General features: G+C 38.6%; 1 protein-coding gene across 6 annotated transcripts in view; it reads left to right on the top strand.

The window, feature by feature from the left end:
• The window catches only part of kcnn1a (potassium intermediate/small conductance calcium-activated channel, subfamily N, member 1a), a 97211-nt gene that overhangs the window by 36521 nt on the left and 41878 nt on the right, over window positions 1–18812 (top strand). For 5 of the 6 annotated variants that reach the window (XM_078934817.1, XM_023964964.2, XM_078934818.1 and 2 more), the window contains exon 2: window positions 14559–15032. In XM_078934817.1, the coding sequence (XP_078790943.1) occupies window positions 14643–15032 (390 nt within the window). In that variant the 5' untranslated portion in view covers window positions 14559–14642. Of the gene's footprint in view, window positions 1–10474; window positions 10500–14558; window positions 15033–18812 lie in introns of those variants that run through there. The other variant, XM_078934819.1, reaches the window with a different exon arrangement.

Raw genomic sequence — 18812 nt, 5'->3', positions numbered from 1 at the left:
GAACCACGGAACTGGACCTGCTTTGGTTTGACAGGACAATAGGAGGACACCAAGAATGCAAAGTGTTAAACCAGAGATGGTGTGATTTTATGAAACAGAGATACAAAAACCTGGAGACAGGCGTTGAGTGTTTCTCTAGATTTAACCCCTTCATGCCATTTATAGCTTTTGTAACCTACCACTAAAATATGAACTTCACTTAACTTAGCCTTACCTGAAAAGAATAAAAACACAAAATAATATTTGACATATTTGACCATGTCTTAGACCATACAGACAAATTGAATGGTATTAAACCGTTAAACAGATATGTAAAAGTAAAGAAAAAAAGTTTTGATTTTATGCTAAACAAGAGCTGTGCTGGTAGAGCCAATTTCAATTCATTTGAATTTGAAAAGCATCTTTTGTCTAACCTCATGTAAAAAAAAACTTCTTTATCAATTTTTTTTTCATATTTAGTAATTTCTGATTATAATGATAATAAAGCATTAGCAAGATAGAGTATTATTTTAGTGTTCTCCTTACCTTAATATTGTTGTTTTAATAGTTAATGCCGTTAGCAAAGATAAAAACACACAAAATCTTTACTGGAAATGTTAAATATTTTTTAAAATCAAAATCTTTTATTTTGAAACATTCTAAAATGATCTCTGATTTTGTTAGCTTTTTTGTTGCTATGTAATGTAGCTTAACTGAATTTGATTTAATTAATTCCTTAGCGACAGCGGTCTCCGTCAGGAGAAGATAAATACGTTCTCTACGTTTGCCACATACAGAAGAACCTGTGCTGCCGTCTATCACTGATTGGTGTTTTACATGGAAACAACGACATGTCAGCCATTAATCAAGGCGTTACATAAATTGTTGCCTCCGCGCTCGTGTGTTTTATCGCCTTCATTTAAAGCAGATACTGCTATAAACAACAGAAGCAGAGCAATAAATTCAGCAATACATTTTTTGCTATGTCTTTTTCCCAACTTAGGTAGCAATGTTTGTTGCCAAAGTTGGCCTTATGCATTGGACAAATATCCCATTTGGAGATCTTTGGATTCATATATATATATATATATATATATATATATATATATATATATATATAAAATCTTTTAATATACAAGTTCTGGGATGGACTTGCGACCCATCCTGGTTTTACCCTCCCTTTTCCCAAAGACACCAGGGATAGTCTTTAGCAACCCTACCCTCCATTCCCATTTAGGACAAAGCAGGTGTAGATGTGGATGGATGGATAGATGGATGCAAAAAAGGAACAACCACCTTTTAACCCTTGTGCTATCCTAGGCACTTTAACATTGGGAATGGGGTCATTCACCTTTTTTCTTCAATGATTTGTAATCTTCACTATATTATCGCTTTTCATCTTTTGTGGTCTGGCTGTTTCTTCTGCGTCCTGATTGGCTGTTGTTCTTTGGCAATTAATCTCCCCTTTACCGTGTCTTCTGTACAGAATGCAATTATCGAAATTACATAAATATTCAATTGCAGGCAGATTTTGCAGATTCTGTCAGATTGGAATTTGGAAAGGTTTTAACTTTAAGAGTTTAAGCAAGAGAGAAACGTGTGGAAATGTTCATGTCTGTCTCAGAAGAGTAATCAGTAACATGTGGGATTATATACATTACAAAAAAGTGTGAAACAACTGTAAATATGTCATATTCTAGGTTCTTCATATTAGCCACCTTTTGCTTTGATTACTGCTTTGCACACTCTTGACATTCTCTTGAAGAGCTTCAAGAGGTAGTCACCTGAAACGGTCTTCCAACAGTCTTGAAGGAGTTCCCAGAGATGCTTAGCACTTGTTGGCCCTTTTGCCTTCACTCTGTGGTCCAGCTCACCCCAAACCATCTCCATTGGGTTCAGGTCCGTGACTAAGGAGACCAGGTCATCTGGCGCAGCACCCCATCACTCTCCTTCTTGGTCAAATAGCCCTCACACAGCCTGGAGGTGTGTTTGGGGTCATTGTCCTGTTGAAAAATAAATGATGGTCCAACTAAACGAAAACCGGATGGAACAGATGCTGTGATAGCCATGCTGGTTCAGTATGCCTTCAATTTGGAATAAACTCCCAACAGTGTCACCAGCAAAGCACCCCCACACCATCACACCTCCTCCTCTATGCTTCACTGTGGGAACCAGGCATGTAGAGTCCATCCGTTCACCTTTTCTGCGTCGCACAAAGACACGGTGATTGGAACCAAAAATCTCCAATTTGGACTCATCAGACCAAAGCACAGATTTCCACTGGTCCAATGTCCATTCTTTGTGTTCTTTAGCCCAAACAAGTCTCTTCTGCTTGTTGCCTTTCTTTAGCAGTGGTTTCCTAGCAGATATTCTACCATGAAGGCCTGATTCACACAGTCTCCTTTTAACAGTTGTTGTACAGATGTGTCTGCTGCTAGAACTCTGTGTGTCATTGACCTGCCCTATAATCTGAGCTGCTGTTAACCTGCCATTTCTGAGGCTGGTGACTCGGATGAACTCATCCTCTGCAGCAGAGGTGACTCTTGGTCTTCCTTTCCTGGGGCGGTCCGCATGTGAGCCAGTTTTGTTGCAGTGCTTGATGGTTTTTGTGACTGCACTTGAGGACACTTTCAAAGTTTTCCCAATTTTTCGGACTGACTGACCTTCATTTCTTAAAGTAATGATGGTCGCTCGTTTTTCTGTACTTAGCTGCTTTTTCTTGCCATAATACAAATTCTAACATTCTATTCAGTAGCTCTATCAGCTGTGTATCCACCTGACTTCAGCACAACACAACTGATGGTCCCAAACCCATTTATAAGGCAACAAATCACACCAATTAAACCTGACTGAGCACACCTGTGAAGTAAAAAACATTTCAGGTGACTACTTCTTGAAGCTCATCAAGAGAATGCCAAGAGTGTGCAAAGCAGTAATCAATGCAAAAGGTGGCTACTATGAAGAACCTAGAATATGACATATTTTCAGTTGTTTCACACTTTTTTGTTATGTATATAACACGACATGTGTTAATTCATAGTTTTGATGCCTTCAGTGTGACAATTTTCATAGTCGTGAAAATAAAGAAAACTCTTTGATTGAGAAGGTATGTCCAAACTTTTGGTCTGTACTGTATGTAGAAAATGTGCAAATGTACGTAGTGGCTGTGTGATATGACCTTTATATAAAGAGTTTAGTTAACTTGTCAGCACATTTTTAATGCTGAATAATTGTTCATATGTTGCACTTACTTACTAGATTCCTCCTGTGTTTCATGAAGCTTTATTGTTTAAAAAACCCTGTTTATTGTAGTAAATCATCATATACTCAGTCTATTATTATCTATTCTGTTATTATGATTTGCTTTTCAAGATAAAATGTTCAACCTTGTTCCCCTATTTTGTTAAATAAGTTTCTTTTAAAAGCACAACTTTTTTATGACTTTTAGTCTTCTTTATTATGCACTTTTTGGCTGCTGCAACTTCTAGGCCTACTCCTAAGTGACTCATAGTCCATAAAATACGGTTATATCATGACGTGACCCATTGGGATAAATCTGAGGTCACGGTTACTTAATTTCAGGAAAGTCTACTTCATTACACTTTATGATTAAAGGAGTTTTTCACAAAATAAGAGCCATTATTTGCCAAAAGCAGAAGACAAAGTGGTGCCAAACTTCCTGACGCCTCTAGATGTTACTGCTGTTGTTATGAGACCACTCTGAAGGACTGCTAACGCTGAAAGGTTAAGCTGGTTTGCAGTCCTCTCAGAACCAGCCCATCATCTATGGCCCAATTCCACAAATCAGTTTCCCAACAACCCTGTCCTTTAATTTGCTGGAAATTAAAATTGTTCCTAATCAGGCAATGCATGTCCCACAGGGAAGGTAACCCCCCTTCCTCATCAGTTCTAACCCCAATCTCCCCAGGACCTAATTTATAAGACACACACGCATGCACACATGCAATAACCTTGTTGGGTCCTAATTACGAAAGAACTGTGTCTCTGTTGAACAGCATGTTATTTGTCCTAATGAAACCTGGTCCCACAGGCATGTACCTGCCTCCTTTTAATGAAGGTCTACCCTTGTTTTTGGCAAATTATTCTTTGATATCTAAATGGAGACTGAAAGAACAAGAGGCAATGGGGAGAGCTGGGGAATGAAACCGTTTCTAGCTTCTGTTAGGGTTTTCTGATGTCTAAACTGCAGCGTTCATGCCGAGTGATTGTGACACATGTTCCAATTGGGTATTTTCCCTTTGATAATCTGCATATCAATGAAATTAGGGGCTTTTTTTTTAATGCATTGTTTACCTGTAAAATGAGATCTCTTTTTCAATGTAAAAAACTAGCATAAAGAGTAAGTTGGCTTTTCTTTTCCCCTTATAATCAAGAGAAAAGTATGAGTGGAAGACAGAGGTCAGTTTTGAAAAAATAGTTAGAACAAAGTCTAAAAGTCTATTCTTAATTTAGATGTTAACATTTGAGAATTTTTAGAGGACTAACCTCCAGTGTTAATATTTCTAAAGCCTTTAAATTGTCTAATTCTCTTTCATACCCTTTTCTTGAGTGTAACTATGTTGACGTAATTCCAACTATTCACTGATATAAACAGATGATTCACTTCATGCATTGTAAAAGTGTTTGTAAACTGGTCCCTATCAGGCTTTAATGTTTATTCTATATTTGTTTTATTCAAAAGCCAAAAACAGATTACCTTAATTTAAGATTACCTTAAATTCACACCCCAATCATCTTTTGATCTATTTGTTCCCATTGGTCTTTTAATTTGAATCATTTTTGGTCAAAATCAAAAAACCTTCTAGGACATAGTTTCTGCGGGGTGGCAATAGTTCATGAGAAAATTAACTCTGAGTTGTGGAACTCTGTTGGTGTGGGGAAACCCAGCTCCCTCTTCTCTTCCCTGTTGCTAAGAGCTTGGAGCAGAGAGCTGTGGCCCACCCTGCGCATTTTCTACGTATGTAATGCAATGGTTTTCAATACGTTTTTTTTGTCTCATCGTGATTACCAAATTGGATAAAGAAATACTTAAAAAGGCCATTTTCATCTTAATTTTCTTTATATATGTCCTCCATCATGAGAAAAATGCTAAAATAACATGTTAAAAACACCAAAAACATAATTTAACTGAGTGGGTCTTTAAATTCAGGTATTTCTGTGCAAAATGTACTTTCTGATACCTTGTATTATATTGATTAAGGGCCTATGTTATGCAAAAACAACTTTTTTGATCTTTTAAGTGTATTATGATTCTTCATAAATATTAGAGAAATCTCTGAGTACCGGTATGTCTTCCAGAAAGAGTCTGTGCTGTCAGCACCGCCCCCAGGCTAACACAAACACCCACTTCCTGGAGCTAGCGGTGTTTGGCAAAAACTCTTTTATTTCTTATGCACAATATGCACATCCATCTTTGCAAAAGTTTGGATGTTGTTTGTTTTCGTGGGAGACACGCTGACACGATGCCGAGGCCAGCTCTAGGATGATGTCATAAAATGGGCGGCACCCACATGAAGCGAAAGCCATTGACTCAGACAGAAGGGGTCGTCTTACTTCCAAGTAGGAAAATGGGCTGCGAAAAAAACTCAGATTTCATCAAAAAGTGGTTCTTTAGTGTGCCAAAGGTTAAATATTATCATATACTGTATATGCATCTGTTGAAGATGTGTATATGTGTTAAGTTACCAAAGGACCATACATCACCCTAAAATAGAAACTAGAAAATGTTCTATAATATATTATGTCCTAAAGCTGTTTGATCTCTACCTTTGTTCACTGTTGAGCATTTGTTTAGATTAAATTCCAGCTTGAGTTCACTCAGTCATTATTATGTATATTCTTGAGATGGAAAATACCAGATATGTGATCATGAAAACTTAATAGTGCTAAAACATTAGGGATCTTTTTGGACTATATTAGATCTTTATCTTGTCTCCCCTCAGACCAGTGACTTACCTCTGTTTTATTACTAATCTCACGGCTGCTGTTAATTTTAGTACTTCTTGCTGTTTGTCCTCTTTCTAAAATGCTGGGAAATGACATTCTCTTTGTCTTCCATCTACATAAATGGGCTGTTTTTCTTTTTGACAGATAAATGGAAGGATAAAGATGTAGTTTACCTTCCCAAATAGCTGACAGGCACCAAACCTTCTAAGGAAGGCCAGCTTTTAAAACATTTAAAGGTAAACTACATCTTTATCCTTCCATTTACCTGTCAAAGAGAAAAATGACACGTCTGTTTCTTCCCTCCTGTCTCACTTTTGGACTTATTTTTCCTTTTTCTACTTTTCTAAATGTCTTTTTAATTTTGATTTGTACATGGTTTGATTTTATCTGATATTTACATTAATTAGGCATCAAACTACCTATAAAAAAGGGTTCTTCAGAATATTACATTTCCTGAAACATCTATTCACATTTATTGAAATTTAATATTTAATTAAGCTGTTTCTTATATTAGAACAGAAGCTTTTTTGGTATTGCAAAAACTAAAAATCTTAATATGGATATTCATCAAATTTGTAATCAAATTAGCTTCTTTAAATTTGATTTAGGACATAATGATGGAACAGGAAAAATAAAAACAAGATGGAATGAGTTTTAAGAAGTGAAATCTTTAGGAGACTTTCTTGTGTTCTTTAGCTGGATTTGTTTGAAGATTACATTTTTTTTTCATTTGAGAGGGAACTTCTAAAAAGAAGTTCAACAAAATATGATCTGTTAAGTCTATAGGTGTGACATCATTTCATTAAAAATAGAGATTTTGAGAGTTTTTCCATAAAATTAGATCCAAGTCAAAAAAATATGGAATATGATACCAAAATGATTTTGAGATGAATTTTGAGATTATTTTGGAAAACCTGGACTAAAAGTCTGTGATAGTGCAAATCACAAAAACAAATCATTCAGTGCAAAAGCATTTTAAAATCCCGACAATTAAAAAGGAAAAACCACATTACATTTCAGAAATCAAAACAAAAAATTGAAACAATGGAAGCAGCGTTTTTTGCTGGGGGGCACTTGCCCCCCCCCCCCCCCCCCCCCCTTGCCTCCCTGCAGCTCCGCCCCTGAATGTTTATTTTAATTTTAATTTCTTGTTTTAATTGTTGCGATGATCTTTAATATATTTTTACTTGAACTTGTTTGTTGGTGTGATTTACACTTTAGGACCACTGGTGCTCTAACCTTGAAGTAGTTCACTTAAAGTTTATTTTATTAGGTATACTTGAGTATAGGTACAGTAACTAAATACTTCAGACTAAATTCAAACATTTTAAGTTTATACTATATAGATAGTATATAAAAACTCGACTGATCACAGATTTTGGAAAAGAAAAATGCATCAGTCTGTTACCTTAAACACGCATTCAGGAAATGCAAACTCACATACAGTATCATGTGTGTGAAATCTTAGATGACTCAGCACAGCATCCAACGACTTCTGATAAAACAATTTATAAAAAGGAAAACATGGCCAGATCTCTGAAAGCTTGGTAATTTCCCAAACCTCTGTGATTTTGGAATGTTTGGTGATTTCTGAAATTCTGGTGATTTGTAAAAGCTTGTTGATTTCTGAAAGCTTGGTGATTTCTAAATGTTTGGTGATTCCTAAAAGTTTGGTGTTTTCCTAAATTTTGGTGATTTCTGAAAGCAGTGCTTGCTGTTAACCCTTGTGCTATCCTAGGCACTTTAACATTGGGAGTTGGGTCATCTAGACCCACTAGACAGTACTCTGAACCTTTTTTTTCCAATGATTTGTGATCTTCACTGGTGTCCATGGATTACATGAAATCTTTCCACCTTTATCCTCCTTTGTCATGGTAGGGAGAACACGTCAATGTAAGGGTGGGGTCATCTAAGATAACACAAGGGTTAAAAGGCCATAGGGTGGGCTGTGTGGAACAGGTGATTCTTCCTGAATTAGTGCAGCAGAAGTGCCTGACCAACAGATGGAGATGATATTTAACATGTTTACTCACCCATGCAACTTAACCCCTTTATTGTTTTAGGTCTGGTCTCTTAGAAAATGAGGTGTAGTAAAATATATATTTTCCTCTCTGCATGTTGCTTCATTTTTATATTTATTAGCTTATCAAATAAAAAACTCTTTCTGCAGAGTTATAGACAACTCAAATGGCTATTTTTTTTCAAAATGTGAGGGAATAACTATTTAAAAAATTAGGATGCTTTTTCTTCTTTTGCTCTCAGAAAAATGTCATTGCTATATTTGGCATTCAAAGCTTTAACAATATTCCAGCCTAAATGAATCCCTTTGTGGAGAACCTAAGCAGACAGCTGTGATGGAGTACCTTCCTGTGCATGTGTGGCTGCAGCTGCTGCTTTTGCTCTGTCTTCGCCAGCACTGAGTTATGATCCACATGCTGGTCAGGGATGGACGGAGGAGCCCCGGTGCCTGCTGGCCTGTCATAGAAATGTGACAGTGTCTGGGGTGCAGGGACAAACCAAAGAGTGTAGCCTGCAGCTCTCAATCACTCTGTGGCTGGCAGAGACGCCTACAGGAAGCAGTCTTTACCTTTCTTTCATTTATCTCTTCCTTCTTCATGTTTCCTCCAGTCCTTGATCTTAACGTTATTTGTTATTTTTCCTTCTTTGTCTTCCAGGATCTTCCTTTCATGTCATCTTTGTCAGAACCAGTCTAGTATGATGCAGAGATGTCGTAAAGGTTCATAAACGTTAAAGTCCTACTCCAATCATCTTTTGATCTATTTTAAAAGTGTTCCCAGGGTTTTTTATTTATTATGATGATGCTGTTTTTAGCCACAAAAAAAACGTTACTGTTTTCTAAGTCATAGTTTCTGCAGAGCAGCAGTAGTTCATTAGAAATTACAAATTCGAGTTTGGGAGGGACTGTTGGTGCGGAGTAAATCTGCCTTCATTTCCCCTCATCCCCTTGTTTACATCCGCTCTTGCTAGCTTACAGCTCCCCACAACCCCAACCTATTACGGGTGTAAAAAAAGAAGGCGAGCAATATTATCCAACCATACAGTTTTGAGCCAGATGCCTGCTCAGACGAGGAAAACAAAGACGTACATGGATCTATTTCATTGTAGTGGGTCTTTAAAAGTTCATAAACATTTAAAACTGCTGCACATTGTCCCTCACAGCACTAAACACTTAGTATTCTTTGGACTCAGATTTGAGCTGCCTGAAGAGGGAGTTTGGCAAGAAGAATGGTTTCTTCCTTTAAGCTGTTCAGTAATGAGGCTTTTGGTTCTAATCATGAGGTGCCAACCTTTGCATGGCACATGGATAATGCTGAGAACAAAACCAAGTTGGGGTCTGACGCCACATTAGGTTTGAGCATGGCAGGGCCTTTTGAAGCCGTCTACGAGTCGTCCACCATTCCCCCCCTGCTACAAACCAGTCTGGTTGTTAAGGTGATGAAATAAAGCCGAGCTGCTTGGGTGGCAGACAGTTTATTATTTGTTGACACATGAAAATCTTTTCACTCTATTAACTGTAGAAATTTTTGAACAAAAATATAGGTAGAATGAGTAATTTAGCGGTGAAATGCAGGGATAAAACTTGCAACAGATAACTGGCAAAAAAATGTCCTAAGCCCAAGAGCTGTGTCCTGCTGAATTGCAGTAGTCACCATTATTAATCCAATACTCAGTGAGCTATAGGCAGCTAGTGAACATGTTTTTTTTCAAATTGTGTGTTGAATAGGATCTGAAAATCACAAAATTATGTTCAGTTTATTGGTTGTATTTTAGAGAAACAGGATGACCCCGCACGGTGCTGCTCGGTGGCGCAGCAAGAAGGCCCCGGTTCAAGTCCTGGCTGGTGGACCTGAAACAGAACACCACCTTTCTGTGTGGAGTTGGCATGTTCTCCCCGTGCATGTGTGAGTTTTCTTTGGGGACTCCAGCTTCTTCCCACCATCTAAAAACATGCTTCATAGGGTAATTGGTTACTCCAAATTGTCCCTAGGTGTGAGTGTGTATGGGTGTGTGATTGTGGCCCTGCGGTAGACAGGCGACCTCTCCAGGATGTCTCCTGCCTTCACCCACCAGCAGCCGGGATCGACTCAGGCAGCCCCGTGACTCCGAAAGGGACAAAACTAGTTTAGTAAATGAATGGAAAGAAAAGGATGACACAGCAAAATCTCTAAATCTAACCACGTCACAAAATAAGAACAGCTTAAATTTAGCACATTTTTACTTTTAACAAGCAGATCAGTAACACAAGTTAAGGATCATGTAAAATCTATGTTTAAAAAAATGGTTTCAGTAAATAAAGCTTAAAAAGAAAATGTAAATAGGAAAAAAAAAGCATTAAAATGGGCAAGTAAATAATACAACAACATCAAAAAGTAAGGTAGATAGAATAATAAGGGTTACGTTTAAACAGTGTGCATACCTGTCCATACATGATTTGGGTGCGGCACACCAGGTGAGCACAGATCTGACAGAAAAGGTAGAAATTCAGGGATCCTTGAACCAAGAGCATATTAAAAGGACTTGAGAGGAAGCCGGTAAGATGCGAGAACGGGGGATTTATGAGGTGATCAGCTGGTTGTTTAAGCGTGGCTCTGTGCCAACTGGGCACTAGAAGTCACAATGTTTGTTTTGATCTGCTTGACTATTTCTTGCTTTGTTGTGTTTTAAAAACAGCTAATTAAGATGAATGTGTATCTGTTTGTTGATCTTGTTGTGAATCAGGAGCAGATGACAAAATGCAGTTTGATGGACCACAGGCTTCCTGCTCCACTCCAATGTGAGGCATCCACTTGTAGATGAATAAATCCATGTACATCTTTGTTTTCTTCGATTGGTATCTCGCTCAAAACTGTACAGCTGGATAGCTCCAACATTGCTCTCCATTTTTGTTACACTGGTAATGTAAGGCGGGGGTGTTATGGACTGTAAGCTAGCGGGACAGAGTGTAAACTTAAGTGTTTTTAATCACAAATTGGTCAAGTAGAAGATTGAGAATCAAATCGCAGTATGAATGATAGTACAGAAATGAATTAAATTGAGAAGGACAAACTTGATTTCACTTCTGCAATTCTTATAAGCCCTTCTTGACAAAGCAGGCCTCGTGTGAGTGTTGTCCCAGATTTAGGAACTACAATCCATATTTACACATCAAATAACTCAAACAGTGTGACTGAGTCTAAAAATACTCCAAACTCAGAGAGAAAGACTTCAGAGAGAATTTACCTCCTCAGCAACAATAGAAAACTTTTCTGAAACTGAGGCGTCACGTTGTCCTGCTTAAGGTAATAATAAAATCAGAACAAAGATCAGACTATCCTTAAGAAAAAAAGACTTGAGGCCTGAAGATGTGAAATATTGCGTGCAAGAAAAATGCTAGAAATGCTTATGATAGAAATCTTTAAGAATTTCAAAAGAACCAACAAATGCGGGGACATTAAAGAAAACCTAAGTTCTTTATTTTACATACTATAGGGCGCACCAAATTAATGGGCACCAGGACAACGAATGATCTATTTTGGGAATTTATGTCATATAAGGCGCACCGAGCTATAGGAAAATTGTCTGATGAGGTGTCCATCATCAAAAATTAACAGATGATGTGAAGCCCAGGACGGTTGCTTTAGCAAAGTCTTGAAGTCCACCTTGACACTTTGAAGGCCATTATCTGGCTTATACCATGCTCACTTGCAAAAGAAATACATTATTTATCTGTTCAAATCATTTTTTTACAGAAAGAGGACTTTAAATAATGTGACGCAGCAAATTGTCATGGTAATGGCTGAGTGGACACTGGCAAAGGAAAGCGATATATATATATATATATATATGCGGATCGTCACGATGGGTTAAACAAAGCATCAGTTTAGAGCGAAAGTTCACCTTTTACCGCTTGTTTTTGTCCATATGATAAAGCAAAAGTTTGTTTCAACGAAGCCAGCGCAGTGATACATTTAAGCTATGTGAGCGGATCTTCTCTTTTAGGTGTACATTATCACTTTTTAATCCACACCCAGCGGCCAATCAGAATCAAGTATTCACCCGGACAATGGTATTAGGTGCATTACGCAAGACGAAAGAGTCAGATAGAAGTCAGTCAGTCTGACTTTTGATTGTGTTCACAGTAACTGTAGAACTTGTTTAGTAACACATTATTATACATTAGCCATGTAAGAAGCATTAGCTGCATTTTCATTGTCACAATACTTGTGAAAACCTTTTTAGCAACAAATAAAAAACAGATCGATACAGTTAAACCAAACGAACTGTGACTATGCCAACTCCCAACCTTGTCAGTAAAAAGCACAGTCTACCCAAAACTTGTTTGCAGCTAAATTGATCTTTAAGGTGCTTCTGATTATGAGGTGCACTTTCTTTTTTTTCTTTTTTTTTTATTGATTAAGGCTTTTTGCGCGCCTTACAGCGCAGAAAATACAATAAATATGAGATTTTAAATTAGATTTGATGTTTTCAGCACTGAACTTTTTTGTTCTCAAACCCAAACAATCCCCAAAATTCTTTCCCTAATCTTTTTGAATTGTACATACAAACAGTACATTTTTGTTTACCTTTACAGATGAGTGAAAAAACTTTACTGTTTGTATGTAGTAGTTGTTTCAACAAGTACATTTCCCCATTGAGGGACAAATACAGAATTTCGTATTCCTATTTCTTTTTCTTTTTACTTGTATCCATTATATGACCTAAATTGATCCCTGATTTCATTTTCATGTCAGGAAAGTCTAGAAAACCATAATTTTAGCCAAAATCCCAACATACCCTGGTACAGTGCTTTCAGCATAAATGTAGCCTTTTTGTTCCTGATTCACAAATTATCGCCATGCTAGTTAAACCGGAATGTTTCAAACATATGTGTTGAACAGTTATGAATAAAAAAACCCCAGTGATTCTCCAGAAATGTGGGAAACCCCTGTTTATCAGAATCTAAATCAAATTAGCTGGCTTTAGCACGATCACAGCATTTTGCCGTGTCAGCGCCCCTTTCTCAAATCTTTCCTGTCATTCAGACTCAAAGTTCAAGCAAATCAAAAGTATAAAAGGGGGGTTCTAATGGCACAGATTAAAAAGCAATTTAATACCGAAAAGGGATTAGAAACCCTATGGTCTGCACTAATCCTTAACCTTTAGTCGTGTTCTCATGCGCAACAATATGCCAAAGAAGATAGCATCACAGGAACAGAGTTAGTAAATTTCCATTAGGGATGCCCTTCTGTATTCCCACCAGCACATTTAAAGGCATTAAGCGTGCTTTGTCAGGACTAATAGAAAGGACCGGCGGTGTTATCACACACCTCGACTTGTTTTGGAAAAGGCACCGTTCCATGTGAAGTTTTCATAAGCCATTATGATAATCTGCTCAAGTCTATGAAGAGTAGAGAGGCAGATGGATGCAGCTGGGATGACTGCGCTGCAGCCTCTGCAAAGGGACATCGCATGTCTGTGTTAGCGTATCAGAAACTCGCAGTTCATAAGAACTCCAAGGTGTGTGGTGCGGCATTCTCAGAGCACAGCAAATTCCTCTTACACTGAAATTAGACTTTATTCACATCAAGTGCATTTTATCCTGGTTCTCTATCATTGCAAAGGTATTTTAATCTCTTTTTTTGGACATCTTGCTTCTTATCTCTGGAAGAAATGTGTTCATGTTAATGGAAAATAGGGTCACAGTGAGCATTAATCATTTAGGTTTGATTTTGTGCTGTGCAAAGATTCAATTTTCTGCACTTTGTAGGGTCCACTATGAGTTATATGGTTTTATTTATACATCTAAGCGCATTTATTATTTACTTGTTTTTTAGAGTTCCAGTTTTGATGCCACTCTGTTGCATGGGAAAGCTGTTATATGAAACTTCCTCCCAGACAAACAAACAAACATCTATTTTGGTACATTTTAATGGAAAACTTTCTCTATGTTCAAATTTCAAAAATTGATGTTGCCAAAGAAAGTTTCCTTAGTGCTTGAGACTATAAAAAAGTTTAGCAACTTTATTTCATCATTGTATAATTTGCAATTTAAATATAATATTATTTTATTTTTTCATGTTAAAGACAAAACTACAGTGCAAATCACATCAACAAATTACTCAATGCCAAAACTATCAAAGATTATCACATAAACCAGAAACCAAAACACAGTTCCAAAAAAAATGAAACCTTACAAAAATCAAAAGTAAATGACGTTTGTGGGTGAATGTGGAAAGTGGGAGTGTGTGTTAGCCTGGGGCAGCGCCGACTCTTCCTGTAAGGGGCGGTTCCTCACTGGTCTACGTTAGCTGGTGAGAACCGCTCGTTTTCGTGGATTGGGAGGGGCTGCTGCTCAGAGCACAGGTTTTCAGAGGAATACTAAGAATGTGTAAACGGATCAAAATACTGCTTTGGGATTGTTTTTCATGTGGATTTACCTTAAAAGAAACTAAAAAGCTCAAAAAGTTAATTTTGCGTGATATAGGCCCTTTAATAGGTCTTTGCATTTGCAAGCATGACCTGTACTTCAGGGCCACTTTACAAAACTCTCCGTTTAAGATCTAAAGATGTGTGGACTGTGTCTCATTTTTACCCATCTGTTGTGTCCACAGGCCACCACTGAGCAGAGGAAGCTGAGCCATGCTGGATCAAAGCCCTCTCTCTCTGAGAGCAGTGGCCGACTCCCTCAGATAGCCATGAACACCTGCAAGTACAATGGCGGAGTGGTGAGACCATTAGTGGGCAGCCTGGCGTCCTCGTCGCGCCGCAACCTCGCAGAGCTTGACTCGGAGACACAACCCTTACAGACGCTGCACAGCTCTGGCCTAGAGGTGGTGGTTTCCAAGGGCAACAGTGGTGAAGACCCCAGCAAGGCTTCCAACGAGAGCTTAGTCAGGGAGGGCAGCGGGCGAGGTGGGGGGAGGGCTCCACAGAAGAAAAACAGGGACATTGGCTACAAACTTGGTCATCGGAGGGCGCTGTTTGAGAAGAGGAAGCGGCTGAGTGATTACGCACTCATCTTCGGGATGTTTGGGATTGTTGTCATGGTGACAGAGACAGAACTTTCGTGGGGGGTTTACACTAAGGTAAGTGAATGTGATAGTTGAGTAGATCAATGTGTCCTCGACCGCTCTTTGTTTTTCTTCGGTTGTGGGTTCATCGGGAGAGGTCTAAGGGTCTTGTGGGATTAGGACATCCTAATCATTCAGGTGATCAGGATGTTCCTGCAGACAACTGATCGTATCAATGTGTTATTGACCCCATGGCTACTTAGGATGTTAGCCAAGGAACTAACGATCTTTGTGTCATGGGGATTAAATAAGGGAGATTGGTGGGTTGGGGTTTTTATTATCCCAAAGAAAATTTAAAGTTTATTTGTGAGTCACAAAAACATTGTATGAATTAAAACACGAACAACAACTACATGAAAAATCAGTGTAAAACACATAGATAAATATAAAGCAATTTGGATATAGCAAACACACAAATTTATTTTTGTATCAATTTTCTCAAAAAAGCTCAAACCAAAATGGAAAGTGACGAGGGAATGGAAAGGGATGAGGCAAGTTAAAGAAATGGATGGAAAGATTATGAATGGAAAAAAGATAAATAGCTGACATACATTAGTGATTTGAAACTATTATATACCACTGCTGCTCCAGCTACAACAAATTATGTAAAAACTGTCATGCTATGTTCACATCGGACATGTGTGGCTTTTAGCATATAGTGGTCATATTGGTCTGTCACCGCCCGACTCTAGAGCATGTACTCATGTAATGTTGAAATGGTGCAAATTTAGAAAATCTTGCTGCGGATTTTTTCTTACACAGCTCTTTTTCAATATATGAAAGACTGGGGTAAAATAACTCCAGCTGATAAAAGTTATCAAATATTAATTTCTCCTTATTTTCAACTGGTTGGCACTTCTGTGTTTTGAGAAAGACTACCAAATCAGAGTCCCTGACTGGTCAAGGTTCAACTGGTTTCACTTTTGGCACGTGCTCAATAACCGTGTATTTTGTACGTAGAGCCTAAAAAAATAACATTGGGTTTGTTGAGATTGGACACATTTGAGTTGCTTAAAGTGACCCAGAGTTTGTTTGCCCCGATAATCCAGAGTAAAGTTTCAGTCTGAATATACCAAAGTGACCTCTGGTCCGGGACCAGGAACAGCTTTCTGACCCATCTTTTGAGGTGGTCTCGGTTCGTTTTCCAATTGGACTGAGCTTCACTCTGAGATTCCTCAGTCTGAATACAATCCATCCTGTGAGTCGAAAAAATGGATCAAAACAGCTACCATAGCCCAGTGTTTTTCAACCTTTTTTGAGCCACGGCACACTTTAACCTTGACAAAAATCCCGCGGCACACCAGCATCCCAAAAAAAAAAAAAAAAGCAGAAACTCATAGTCTGTTTTGATCTACAGCCCCCCCCCCCCCCCCCCCCCCGGCAATCTGACGTGCATTTTTGTGATAATTGTGGCAGAAAAAGCAGGAAGTTGCAGATGTTTTTCTAAAAGATGTAATAAAAGTTAAGTTACATACAAACTGTATGTTCGTTGTGTTTTCAAGACGCTGTCCCTTTAAGCCAATGCATCATGGGAGATGTAGTGTGAAAACTGCGAGAAAACGGCAGAAAGACTCGCGTCTCTGAGCTTCATGGTTTATTTCACTTGTTCCACGGTCTGACACTGGATTCTGTGGAAAGTTACACCGCTAAAGACGAGCTTTAGCTGGTGTTTTTGTCGGAACTGACTGAGTTATGAGCTAAATTGGAACAAGGAAGTGGAGACTTTAACCACTTCTGATTGGTCAGACTGATGACATGTGATTAAGCCTTCAAGAATGATTGGTGGAGTCGTGGAGACAGTAAAAGCTGCGGGACTTTTCCTTACACAGTTATAGCTGCAGCTATTTCGCGTTACCGTCATTCTTATCAAAATGTCTTTAATAGAATCAAATAAACACAACGAAAAAAGTATTTTATGATCGTTTATATTCCTAACTACTCAGTGTTTTATCAGGACCTGTTTGGATGAACAAAGAGCTGATTTCCTGGAGATGGTTAATGTTTTTAGATCAGTTAATGAGGGCAATTTTCCACGGCACACTTGACCATCTCCCACGGCACACTAGTGTGCCGCGGCACACTGGTTGAAAAACACTGCCAAAGCCAGTGGTCACGTGTTCTAAACACAGTCAGAATGTTCAATAAAGTTCATTGTGTCTGTATTATTAACTGACTTCTTAGGTTCTTCTATTATCAGACACGGTTGTGTTTTTTCCCACATACCTGACATGTTTCGACGGATGTCTTCGTCGTCATGACATGTCTGGTATGTGGAAAAAAAACCACAACCGTGTTTGATATTAAAAGAACCTAAGTCACAGTCAGAATGTAGTAACAGAAGACCTGTGGACATATGATTGACAACGATTGTTGTGTTGTCAAACTGTTTAGTTGTTTATTTTAACACAGCTGAAAACGCTTCAAGTGTTGAACATGACGTTGATACAGACGTTCAAAATTGGTCAGCAAAGTATAATGTTTGAATGAACTACCGTGAGTAGTGCAGAGGTCAAGTTTCTATTCTATTCTATTCTCTTTGTCTCTAGTTGCTTTGCTCCACCCTCGTAATTCCTGACCAATGAGTGAAGAGATTTTTATTCACGTGGTCTTGTTTGCTAGCTTTGATTGAATCAGGAAAGGCTGCTCGACGGCAGTCTGATTACAGACCAAACACATGGTTCAGAGCTCGATCTGGACCAAATCAAGCGGAATGGGTCCGGAACAAACGTTTTTCCCAGTCTGAATACACCCATTAAAACTTGCGTAGTGACTCATGAACAAAGAGTTTTGAACGCGGTAGTCTGTAAAGCGCATACGTGTGTTTAGGTAGATTTTTCATTGAAGAAGAGTTGGAACATGCGCTTCTGAGGCTAGGTGTGACCGTAGCGTGTGAACAAAGACAGAAACCACCAAAGTACACTTTTGAATTGTTAAATATGTCCAAAAAACCATCCGAAAAATCCAGGCATGACCTCTGTTGAAAAACAACCTGCTCTAAACACCTTACCTCAAAGAACACGTTGCATGTTCCACGTACATTCTGTTCCCTGACGTGTCACTGAGCTCGGTGTGCTTTTCCTGCACCCTTAAAGAGGGAAACACAAAGAGCTCGAAAGCACTGGGACACAAACCTCCTTGAACCTCTGGCAGGTGAATTAATTGGTTTACTGAATGTTATTTCAGCTGGGACTTCTCAAAACAATCTTTGAATGTCTTTGGAACGTGTCTCTGGATGCAAGAGCAAAGCAATCTAGTTGACAGCTAAAAATACCTTCTGAAATGTGGACCACCGAAGGACAGAGTAATATTGGAAAGCTCCGACTGCCATCAAGGCCACGATTATGCAAACCACTTCCACTTATCGCTTTTATCATTTGTTGCTCGTGTTGTTATTATTATATTAACAACCCCATCATCATTACCCGGCTGCAGAGCAGCCTCTTTGCACCACGCCAGTTCAAAGATTTATTAGCTGGCATTTTACCAACGTATAAGGGACTATTGAGAAGTAAAGGTTCTCATTTCCAAGATCTATGCTCCCCATGTCCTCTTAAACAGCTTTGCAGCCCTTACTTCTAGCCAGACTATTCATCACCACTGTGGTACACGGCTGCTAATGCAAAACCACCACAGAGTGGAAGGTCCCCCTTTTTTCTGTGCAGCTTTGATTAATTGGTAGTTTAGAACAACGTCCAGATAATATCAGGCTGCACCTACATCTGCAGCAGCTTTGTTTAGCCACATCCTGAGAGCCAGACACAGTTTCCTGTACAGTACCGTGTCTGAGCATGTGTA

Source organism: Oryzias latipes, chromosome 17, assembly GCF_053564925.1.
Source record: "Oryzias latipes strain Hd-rR chromosome 17, Olatipes_Hd-rR_3.1".
NCBI lineage: Eukaryota > Metazoa > Chordata > Actinopteri > Beloniformes > Adrianichthyidae > Oryzias > Oryzias latipes.
Note: the sequence above shows the minus strand (reverse complement) of the source record. Positions and strands in the feature narration are given on the sequence as shown.